The sequence below is a fragment of the Anthonomus grandis genome, chromosome 12, assembly GCF_022605725.1.
Source record: "Anthonomus grandis grandis chromosome 12, icAntGran1.3, whole genome shotgun sequence".
In the NCBI taxonomy this organism is placed as follows: Eukaryota; Metazoa; Arthropoda; class Insecta; order Coleoptera; family Curculionidae; genus Anthonomus; species Anthonomus grandis.
This window is the reverse complement of record NC_065557.1, coordinates 8,492,217-8,504,809: the sequence shown is the minus strand read 5'-3', so window position 1 is coordinate 8,504,809 and position 12,593 is coordinate 8,492,217. Positions and strand designations below refer to the sequence as shown.

Here is a 12,593-nt window from a genome sequence, read left to right as displayed (position 1 = left end):
CTGGCAAAGCCAAAGGCCAGCTCTCCGCCCTCTACTCTTTCCTCCACCCCAAGAGCAAACTGTCCATTAGGACCAAGGTCCGGATTTACCAAACGTACATCCGCCCCATCATCACATACGCCGCCCCCACTTGGGCAGACATCCAGCCCCGACACCTCAAGAAGCTCCAGGCAGTGGAACACAGGGCTTTCCGCATCATCACAGGCGCACCATGGTACGTGCGCAACACGACCATCCTGCGAGATCTCCAGACAACATCCCTGCAAGATCACCTGTTGAGGTTGCGCGATAAGTACCTGACCACCGCCCTGGAGCATCGCAATCCCCTAATCCGGACCTCGCACACCGCCCAAGCCCCTCCCAACGCGCCCTACCGCCTCCCCGGCGACACTCTCCGCCAGGATTAACCCCAACCCACCCCGCCCAGGTTCAGCCCCCCCCCCCCACCAGGTCAGCCACTCCAAGACCCCCACAGAAGCGGACGTCAGTAGTTATAATTTTAGTTTTTAAGTATATTGTTATATATTTTTTTACTATTGTATAACTTTAAACCGCTAGTATGTAAGACCTATATTTGAGAATAGAATAAGCAGTTATGTATAGAGAGATAAAGGATGTAACTTACTCTAATTTAAAATAAATTGCCAGTTTCAAGTAAAAAAAAAAGATTGATGATGGTTAATTGGAGATGAACGTTCGATTTTGTGATGGAATATCCATATTGCTTTATGTATGTATGAGATCGATGTGTTTTAGAATATCCCAAATATTGAGGCCACTTTATTTTTGCTAAATTATCACAAATACTTAAAAATGGAATTGTAAGGAATTAGTTAATGCACCAACGTTTAATGATGTTCGCTTCACCATCAAAATCGTGATACTTAGTCATAGTGAAGTACCTAAAGAATTTAATAACTGTTAATTCTTAAATGCAGTCTACGGTTTTGCAGGTATTTAAGACACTTTTTCCAATTACTAACTTCAAGAATTGTTAAAACCCTATAGTCCCTAATACTCCTTTCAATTGTAGACAAATTAAGTCAATTTTGCAACGCCTTAACAATTTTTTAAATCAGATAGGAGTTTCAATTTCTTCAATATTTCATTCCACGATTTCTTTCGTCTTCTTGGCTAGTCTAGTAGAAGCCACTTTTAATTTTTTTCATAGAGGCAAGTTTTCAATAATTATAGATTTTCGCTGTTTTAAATATTACTGACATTGCTAGCTTTTAAATTAAAAATTATATTAGAACCTCTCCTAATCATACAGAATTTTTTACTTCTTGCAAGTAATGGACGTCAGTTTTTCCCCTTTGAGACAATAATTGGAAAATTAATTAATTTTTCCAGTTACTTTATAATTTACGGAATGATACTGTAATATATACAAAATTATATTCTTGTACAATATATTTATTTAATGAACGGCTAATCATATACAATAAAGTTATGCACTAAGTATGTTTTATAGCATGCTCTATTTGCAAGCGGCCTTTTATACTTTGCACAATCTAATAAGTGGAAATTAATGACGTAAATAAAACTAAATTAAAGTTTTTAGATAGCGTCATTTAGTTTTCAAAGTAATTATATTTCATAATTAATTCCAGGCAGTTAGAAAAATACTTTAAACTAATTAATTTTATCATTTATATTTTCTTGGCTAGATTTTCTGTTATAGATTTTTGTTCTTTTAAATATTACTGAAATTGCTAGGTCTTCTGGTTGAAGATTATAATCAAACCCTTTACTTCAGAATTTTCTATTTCTTGCAGATAGTTGAAATTTGTGGAAAAAATTAAACATTTAAAATATTTTTAGCATAATTTCATACAAAATCACACAATACAGGCAATAATTGGAAAATTAATTTATTTTGACAGTTACCTTATAATTTGCGTAATGTTATCATAATACATAAAAAACCAGTTTCTTATACAGTATATTTATTTTAAAAATGGATAATTATATACAATAAAATTATGCACTTAGTATATTTTTAGTATGCTCTATTTAAGGCAGCATTAATGACGTATATAAAACTAAAATTAGTGTTTTTTTTTTATTTTTTTATTTTTAGATAAGGTCATTATTTATGTTTTAAGGTAAAAATTTCTCATAATTAATTTCAGGCATTTGGGAAAAAATATTTCAAGGTAACTTCTAAGTCAGGTAGAAGTTTTAGTTTCTTCAGTGATTTTTAAATTTTTTTAGATGGTTTAGTCAGTTTTTTTAGTCATTAAGAATATTAATAATTAGACATTTACAAAAAATGAAAATATTTTGTTAATGTTCGCAAAAATTTAAATATTGCTTAAAGAATAAAAGCAAAAAATACCCAGTTAAAACCCGTCTTAAAGCCACTACTTCCGAAAATTTCAACTTATTTTAAGTGTCTTAAAACGAGTAAAATGTTTTGTTTATTACAGGCAGTTAATATTTTATGAAGTTTAAGCCATTTATCAATTCCTTTATAAATTATCTATAAATATTTTTTTTAATTCCATTATTTTGTTGTTTTGAATATTTAAAATTTTCACGTAGTTAAATCACTTATTAAATAAATTTTGTATCCAAACAAGTCTTTTTTAATTTGTAAAAAACCCTAGCTTTTCTTTAAAAATTAAATAAATTAATCACGTATCTAAAGCTTGTTTTAAAGTCAGCACTTTTAAGTAGTTTAAAGTCACTTTAAACAGTTTAAAACAGGCATAATTTTTTGTCTATTCCAGGCACTAAAATTTTTTTTAATTGGTTAAATTCACTTTTAGTTTCAATTGAAGTAATTTTTAATATTTATAAAAATATAAATTTTTCTTATAAATTAAAAAAGAAAACAGTTAAAACCGGGTCTTTTAAGCAGTTTAAGTCATTTTAAATGCGAATTTAAATTAAGAAAAAAGAAAAGAAAAGAAACCAGTTCTTAATTCCTTAGAAAAATTTAATCTTAAAATAATCTAATTTTTTAGAAATTCTATCGTCTTGTTTTTAATTAAAAAATGCACGTAGTTAAAGCTTGTTTTAAAGATATCACTTTTAATGTCTAAGGTTAGTCTTATACCATCTAAAGCAAATTGATTTTCTGCGTACTGCGCGGCAGTTCTTAAATTTTTTTCTTATTTTTTATAAAAATATATGTTTTCCTTAGAAATTAAATCACGTAGCTAAAGCTTATTGTAAAGTCAGCTGAAGGCTTTGCTGCTTGAAGCTTTTTTAGTCTGTCAGCTTTTAAGCATCTGATGTCATTTCAAAGGCTTTAAAACAGAGTTTGTGTTTTCAAGTAGTTAGATTATACTTAAAGTAATTCCTGAAAATTGTTGGCAGTTCTCAGCAGCTAACAATTTTCTGTTTCTTTAAGGCCGTAGTTTTTTTTAATGTACTTAAAGTAATAAAAAAAATTTTAAACCTTTAAAAAATGCTCAAAATGCAAAACATTTATTTCTTTTAAGTCACTTGTTTTTCTTATCAAAATCTTAATTTTATTTAAAATTGAAAAGAAAAACATAGTCGAAGCTCGTATTCAAGTCAGCATTTTTAAATAGTCAAGAGTTAAAGACATTTTAAAACACTTTAAAACAGTCAGCATTTTCTGTTTTTTCTAGGTAGTAAAACTTTTTCTAAATAAAAGTACTTAAACTAAATTAAAATTGGTTTAAAAAAAATTAAGAAAGGTTTCTGATATTTAAAAAAATAATAAATTTTGCTTAAAAATTTAAAAACTTTTTTTTTAAAGCCAGTACTTCTGAGCAGTTAAAGTCATTTTAAATGCGAATTATTTTTTCTCTTTCTGGAAGAAACAGAAAATCTTCTAGGTAGTTCATTTGTTTTAAGTAGTTAAAGCCAATTATTAATTCTTTTTAAAATATAAAATGAATCTTAAAGTAATCTTATTATAGAAAAATCCTATCGTTTTGTTTTTTTTAAAAACTTAAAAATTGCTCATAATTAAAGCTCGTTTTAAAGTTATCTCTTCTAAGCTAAAGTAATTTTTAAACCATATAAATGTTTTTTTGCGTTCTAACAGACAGTAAAAATATTTTTTTATGCAGTTAAAGACAGTGCTGAGTTTTTATAAGAATCTAGCTTCTCCCTATAATATAAAGAAATAAATCATGTAACTAAAGATAAACACTTAAAAATAGATAAAATATTCTATTTCTTGCAGGCAGTAAAACTTTTTGAATATGTTTAAAGTCACTTTCAAATGCAATTAAAGTAATTTTAATTTTTTTTTCATAAAAATGTAAAAATTAATAAAAATAATTAAAGCTCGTCTTAAAGCCAGTACATCCAAGCATTTTAAATACAAATAAAATTTTCTGTTCATTTAGGCAGTTTATTTTTTTTTATGTAGTTACAGGCATTTCTTAACTCCCTTAAAAAAATCTTTAAGAAACCTAATTTTAAAAAAATCTTATATTTTTGGCCTTTTAAAATTATAAATTGAACAGAGTTAAAGACGTCTTAATTTCTATAAACATTTAGCTTCTTTTAAAATAAATTAGATCACCTAGCTAAAGGTCGTTGTAATGTATGCACTTCTAAAGAGTTGAAGCCAATTTAAACGCTTCAAAATAAAGAAATATTTTCTTTCTTCCACGTAATTAATTTCCTTTATGTAGTTTTTTTTGTTTTGTTTCAAAAATTAAAAAAAACACTTCATAAAACATAAAACTAAATAAAAAAAGTACAGGGCTATATTGTCTAAAGTCACTTCTATGCAGCTAAAGTTCCGTTTTTTTTTCTGGTGATTGAAATCATTCTGTTATCTTTGTGAATTTAAAGGTATTTTTTAATTAAAAAAGACTATATTTTAACAACCATTAGACACTAAAACCTGCGAATAATATTCGCACCGATATTAGAGAATCACCCATAATAACAAAACCAAAAATAAAAGCAAGCAATTTATAATGGGAATCACGGTACTTCGGGCCGTACGAAGCCACCGGCTGACGGGCAGAATAGCGGTACCATCGCACTGGGTTACCAGCGTCATGGTACTGTTATCCGCCATCACCCATCGCCCGTTAGGTTTTGCTTACACGCAACCAAGCCCCTCTGTGCCATTTTATCATTCTTTTCACCACACATTTCTTCTTTCTTAGTTTTATTGCTTCGGGTTGCTTGTTTTGCTAGTTTTCCCGCTCGTTTTATTACGCTGAGTGATGTCTATTAAACTGGTTTTATCAGTCTGGGTTGTACGTTTCGAACTGTTAAAGGGTGTTTGGTCCACTTTTTATAATTAAATTTGGAAAAGTGACAATTGTGTCCCTTTAATTTAAGAAAGCGGGACATTTTTTAGGGGTATTTAGTAGAATTCATTATTATTTCTTATTTTTATTAAAACTCAGTTTCTGTAATGAAAATAATAAAAAAATATATTTTTTGTAGCCCAAAGAAGACATTTCATGAATTTCATTAAAAAAAATAACTTTGTCTAGAAACAAAATTAAAGAAAAGGAAAGGACAGTCGGATCCCATAAAGTTATGAATCCACTTGTTTAATTTATATATTATGGACTACGTCCCTTCTAGTATTGATTTTTATATTTTTTATAAATAAAATTGGAAATTAGTTTTCTGTAATTAAAGGAATGCTTTGAACTTATGTCAAACTTTTACCACCACCTTTTTGTAATGTCCCAACGTTTTATAAATTTTCTGAAAGTAAAGCCAAAATTTTTCCCTAAAAACAAAATTTAAAAAATGACATCCGTATCCAATAAAGTTATGCATTTGAACTGCTTGTAAGTAGAAGATTATTTGCCAAAATTTTCGCATGTAAATTTTCATAAATCTAGAAATGCAACATTTAGAACCGCGCAAACAATTGACCTTTATATTTTCATCATCAATTGCATTTCAATGGTACAAAATATATAAAGAAAAATTTTTTTGGAAGCTTTAGGACCAAATTTATGCAGTTTAATTTTTTTAAATATTTTAAATGATAGTCAAATTAAGTTATACACGGGACCGGTTTGTTTACTTTAATAAATTACGCATTACTTGTCCTTTATATTATAATAATTATATATTAATTATAATACTTTTTATAAAAAATTAAAAATTATTTTCCTCTAATTAAAGGAATGCCATTTTTAGCTTCCAGTGTGTAAAGATTTCAAAATTTGGTAGTATTTAATTTATTTTAATAAAACGAACATTTTATTTAATTTTCATCATTTAAGTTAGTTTCTTATCCTTTACACAAAATATTCGAAAAAAATATCTTTTTAAGGAGTTTTTTATGGCATTTTTGGCTTGACACAAAACTTAAAAAAGAGCAAATGATAGTCGTATTCAATTAAATTATGCACGCAATCTATTTATTTAGCCGCTAAAGACGCACAACAGTTAAAATTATTTTTAGCTTATTTGGAAGTTATAAGAGTGACAATTATATTTCTTTAAATTAGGAAACAAATTATTTGTTATTAATTTTTTTTTTCTTATTTTTTGTATATCAAGGGAGATATTCCAGTAATTTTCTAAAAAATATATTTGCCTAAAAACAAAATGAAAAAAAAGGTTGTGACGTATTAATAATAATGTATTTAATTTTAAAAAAAACATACGTTAAGAGTCAATTTAATCATGAATTTCCAATTATTTTTAGCTTGTATGCTTAGTACTGTTAAGTGCTATGAATTTTTTATAAATGAAGTTATGAAGGTGAGAATTAAAAATATATAGTTTCTTGAGGTTTCCAGTAGAATTTAATAGTTTTCAATATGTTTGTTTACTTTTAAGGGTTGGGTTGGATAGGCAGTCAATTAGAATCCAAGCTCTTCAAAACATTTTTCTTTTATTACTAACGTTTCGGCCTATGTCAAGCGTTCTTCAGGGTAAACGAAAAAGTCAAAGTTTCTTGTTAGATTGTAAAAAACGAAAAGTTTTGATTTTTGAATCCTATAAATTTATCCATAAAATTTGTTTACTTGCTTATTAAATTACGCATAACTTTAAGTGTTAATTATCATATTTTTACTAAATAATATTGGAAAATAAGAAAATATTTTCCTTTAGTTAAAAAAATGCTATACCTTATTTCCTGTAACTTATATTATTTTATGTATCTGAACTGCTAAGATTTTAATAACTAGTGAGAGATAGAAACTTACTTTAGTATCTACGAAACAGATATAATAATAAAATGTTATTACGTCTGCCTGGGAAAAACAAAAAGTCATTTAAATTACATTAAAAAAAATCTACTAATTTCTTTTAATCTTTGAAACTAGCAATAACTTAAACCAGCAAATGATCCCAATTTTTAGAAAGAAATAAAAAATAGGTATTTTCCTGGATTCGGAACCACAAATATTTGAATACTTTCAAATCTTTTGTAATTTTTAGTAAAAGCTTAATATATAATTTTTAGGAAGTTTTCAATAAAAACAAAATGCTATTTTTTTCTTTTTCATTAACAATCTAGTTTCTGACAAATCTCTTTAAAACATACAAAATAATTTAAAAAAAAATGAAATATTTAGGACCTCCTTGTGACTCAATTTTCCAATACAAAATTCCTTAAAAACAAAGTTATAAAACGTAATTCGTATCCAATAAAGTTATGCACCTGATTAACTGTCTGTGAGTAAAAATTTTTTTGCTCCAAGTAACATGTGAATTTTGATGAATCTGAAATTAGTTAGGTAAATTGAAAAAAATTACATTCATATCCAATAAAGTTATGCACACAAGTAACTGCCTACAATGAGAAAATAATTTGCTCAAATAAAATTTAAACATATTATAGTCTTTAAGTTACACATTTAAACATTATATTTTCATCGTCAATTGCGTTTCGTTGATTGCACAGAATAATAAAAAAAAACATTTTTTAGAAGCTTTTTCAAAACAAAGTCAAAGTTATGCACTGAACCAGTTTGTTTACTCCAATAAATTGCGCATTTCTTACGCCTCTACTACATCACAAACAACATGTTTACCTGTCATAGTGTTGGGAGGAGATGTGGTCGCAGCAGGCCTAGACGAGGAATTTGTCCTCTCACTCTCTTGAACCGCTGACGCTGGAGGTGGTGGAGGCGAGGGTTCTCCCTGGGGAACCTCCTCCACCTCCTGTAACTCGATGGTGATAATTTGACTTTCCGGTTGGGTCGCCATGTGATTGCCGCAGATCGGTTTAATTACGCATGTAACAAATTGTTTATGCCGGTAGAAAATTTATCAAAATAACGAAAAAACACCAAAAGGGACCGTAAAATGAAAACGTCTCTTGTAAAATTCAGTCGAGCCGATGGATATTCAGTCAAATTCAGTCGGGAGTTACAGTCTTTTGGGAGTTTGCTAACAAACAAATTACGTCTCTTATTGCTTTTATATAATATACTAAAAAGATTTTCCTAAGGGATGCTTTGACTAAGAAATAACGAAATTGAACTAGAAAGCTTATAATAATTACATATAATATAATATTTAAGAACTCAACAGCGGATTTAATAAACTATTTAAAAGGGTTTCAACGACAAAAAGGTACAGAGTTAGTCACAAATCACAAGAAATCCGAACACATTTGGGGGGAGAGAAGTGGAATTCGCCTTTTGCTACACTGTGATCAATAAATTTTTCGGATCGATTCAGATGCCGGATAAGAACCGAACGAGCACCCGCCGATTTTCACGGTGAACGAAACTATGGATGGTCCCGGAAAAATAATCGAATTTTGAATTTTTTTTTGTAATATCGCGGGTCAAAATCCCGGAACCGGTATTATCTGAAAATTTCGTCGTTTTTATTTCGAGTGTCGTGTTTTGTGTACGATGCGCGATAGTTACGGGTTGAGCCGGCAGGGGGCGCAATGGAAAGCCGGACTTACAAGGGAGAAAATCCATGAAGATGTTAGAAACATGCGGAAATATGCAAGGGTCGCGCGCAGCCTCATGCCTCCCTGTAATGGATCGGGGGATGAAGTTGCAGGGTTGTCGGTTTTGGGTTTGGTGGTTTTTTTTGGGGAATGTCTTGAGATGTTTTTCTTAGGGTGGTTTTCTGTGCAGACTTTTTTTTTTTGGTTTGAGCTCAGTTCAACCATGCAACCAGTTGTTTTCTCTTTTTATTAAAAAAAGAAAAATTTACTTCTTCCATCATCTATCCTAGCCTTCCATCAGGCTTTTAATTCGTTCTCTGAAGGAGGCAATATTAAGGGAACTGCGAATTAACAGAGTAATGTCATTAAAAAATTTTATCAAAATAAAAGAAAACGACCTTTGGATTAGATTTATTTTGTGTTTAGGTAGTCAATATATTCTAATTTTAAAAGCAAAACAAATACAGGCATTCTGTATTTTTTGTAAAGTGTCTTTATCTTTATTTAGAATTACTAGCCAATACACGGGATCAACTATCAACCAAATCTTAATTTTATGTTAGTACTCAGAAGATCTTAAAGATAGATTTTTCAGTTTGCAGTATAAAGTTTGAACCAACCTATTTACATGGAAAGCAAATCTTAGATCGGAGTCTTTAATGAAGATTTTTAGTAAGTTCACGAAATGTGAGCTTAAGTAAATTTGGAATTTGGCGCTTTGCAGGATATAATGTCTTGCTGGGCCAAATACCATCATTTTTGTATTTTTCTCATTTAGAACTATTCAGAAGAACATTTTAGAAGCAGCATTTATACAGGGTATTCCCAAAAGGTTTTTACAAAATCTCACCATATATTCTTGAGATCAAAATTAGAAATTGCGCCTATTCCGACCTACAGAGTGGTAAAGTTAAAAAATAAAAATCGATTTTTTTCATTTTTTTTTAAACTTTTATACCATATTACTTTAAAAATTTGTATTAACGGATTTTTTGCGATGCGAAACCCGAATATGGACACCTTTTTACCATTAAGGGGGCGCTTTACACTATACTTCTAATGGTTTAAAATATACTTCTAATGGTTTAAAATGTCCATAACTTTTTTCTCAGTATAGTTTCTTACTTTTTTGTTAAAAAAAACATTTTTTTATCAATTTTAAACAAAAAGGTTTTTTTTTGATAAAATTCGTCAAGGTTAGCTGTTTTTGCCATTAATCGGTATTCAGATGTTTGATGTCGCAACGGCATATTCACATATTTGAAATAAAAAAAATTAATTGTTTTATTTAAGCACAAAATTAATTTATTAAACAATAGGGATTTAATAAAAGAAGTTGTTTAAAATATTTCTCCTTTCTATGAATACGAACATTTACACGCCTAAAAAAATTAAAATTAAGTCTATGCATAACCTCTTCATCAGTTCAAAGATTATTTGTTGCGTCTTGAATGCGTGGACGTCACTTCTCTTCATTATTCATTGTTGTCTTATATATGTTATTTTTCCTAATGTTTATTTTATGTTTGGCATCAGTGTTAATAATGAGTCTGGATTATCTTCTAAAATTGTAACCTAGCAGATTCGATGATTGATTATCTTGGTTCTTTTTCGGGACTCTGATGAGTGAAACATCTTTCTATAAAGTCGAAAGTCGACCATATTTTGACGTAGCATGTAGGTTTCTTTCGTCATTTTCGTCTTTTCGTGGTTTTAGTTCAGGTCTGATGATACCGTAAGGTAAAACACGTTACCCTACAAATAGACGCTGCATTTATCAGACTTTGAATTTGAGTTTAATTTTTGCCTTGTATATATCTAAGTCCCTTTAGAATAATGAACGAATAACTTAATTATGACTAATATAAGCCCCAATGTATTTTCCTAGAACTAACTAAGATATCTTTAATATTAATCACACCCACGTCCCATCTTACAATTCCGCCCTCAGAACCATTTTCTAAATGCATCATTCGTCTTTCCACAAGAAATTAATGCCACATTTACCATATTTATTGCATCACGTCCCACCATCTTCCAGTAAAGTGTAAAGACCCTCGATGAGCCGTCGTAATAGCGTCAATAGCGAGAAAAGTTTCCCACCCCAACATAACAGAAACGGGCAAATACCTTTTCACCCAGTAACCCATATCGATGGCCGCATTCCACCCTGTACATCCCGTGACGTCACCGAGTAACCCTTACGATAGTGCCGGGAAGGCGATAAACCGTGTTTGTTTTAATGGGATAGTTACGATGTTGTCAGATTTATGACAGGAACGGGGAGAACTTTTTTGTTGATTTTAACAGATTGATTGCGTCAATTTTTTTTATGTGAATCGCTAATTATGCTGCCCTAAGGTGGGTTATATGGATGAAAGCATAAAGCATAGTGAATTTTTCAACTTTTTCTTATTTCAATTGAATTTTATGTATTTTTTACTGTCTGAGTCTATACCTAAAGTTGCAGTTTTTTAACGTAATTTAGATCTCTACATACGACAAACATGATTTTATTATGATCCTCGATATGGGTCTGAGGTAGATCATTTTTGAAAATATGCCAATTATTGAAATCTTTAACTTTGCCTTGTCTGTACCGTGATTCACCGGTTTAATCTTAAAATGCTTAAGTTTTTTATATCCATGTCGAATAGATCTATTGGAGTTCTATTGAGATAATGTCTATTGGATATTTCTATTGCCCACGGACAATGAAATGTTCACTTTTTCCAACTAAAGATGAAACAATTATCATGTTTTGATAGAAATATGACATTTTCATTTATAAAAACTCTGTACGTAAAGAAAATTGTTCATTATTCCGGAACTCATAAAAGATCTGGAAATTTTCTGTTAATTACCTGAAAAATTTGTTTTATTTCTTTAAGGCAGTGGAGGCACAAAATTAGAATTCCAATATGACACGAATTATTAAGCCTGCTTATATAGAAAATCTAAGGGAAATCCAATCTGGAATTTATGAACAATATTTATGTGTTAAATGTTAAAAGTACCCAGAACGCTATTCACAAACTAATTTCTAATATTTACTGTTGACAAATGTAAGAGTTTGGGCCTTATAGTAGATAATAATATTCGTTTTAAACATCACGTGTCTAATATTCTTAAAAAGGCATATCTTGCTTTGAAATTAATTTATTTGCATAGACACTATTTAAGTAAAGATATTAAGAAGCTTTTATGTGATTCATTGGTCCTTTCACAATGTAATTACTGTGATGTAGTGTATGGCTGGTGTCTTGATTATGAGGATAGGGGTAGACTGCAAAAGCTCCAAAACTCTTGCATTCGACTAATATTTGGCATTCGCAGGAGAAACCGCATTTCCCATAAACTTCACGAACTTGGATGGCTTAATATACATAATCGAAGAATTGCTCATTCTTTAACATTTTTTTATAAAATTTTAATATATCGTAGTCCGCCCTATCTCTATCAAAAAATAACTTTTAGAAATGATGTACACCATTTAAATTTAACAAGACATACTATTCTCATTCCGAGACATAAAACACAGTTATTTAAACGATCATTTTCTTACAATTTTGCTTATCAAATAAATTCTTTAAATTTGGATCCAGACCAATTATCAATTTCTTGTAATACTTTTCGTAATAGGATGATTGTACATCTAATGAATCAGCAGGGTATATAATTTAAGTTCTTCTTTTTTAACTTTTTGAATGGTTGATCTGTTTTTTGGGTATTTGCAATGTGTATTGTTTTGCTTGAT

General features: G+C 29.7%; 1 protein-coding gene across 3 annotated transcripts in view; it reads right to left on the bottom strand.

The window, feature by feature from the left end:
- LOC126742916 (probable nuclear hormone receptor HR3) overlaps positions 1 to 12,593 on the bottom strand; it is a 221,565-nt gene that overhangs the window by 176,177 nt on the left and 32,795 nt on the right. For 2 of the 3 annotated variants that reach the window (XM_050449778.1, XM_050449782.1), the window contains exon 1: positions 7,962 to 8,761. The exons of the other annotated variant lie outside the window; for it this stretch is intronic. In XM_050449778.1, coding sequence (XP_050305735.1) covers positions 7,962 to 8,136 — 175 coding nt within the window. In that variant the 5' untranslated portion in view covers positions 8,137 to 8,761. Of the gene's footprint in view, positions 1 to 7,961; positions 8,762 to 12,593 lie in introns of those variants that run through there. 3 annotated transcript variants of the gene reach the window in all.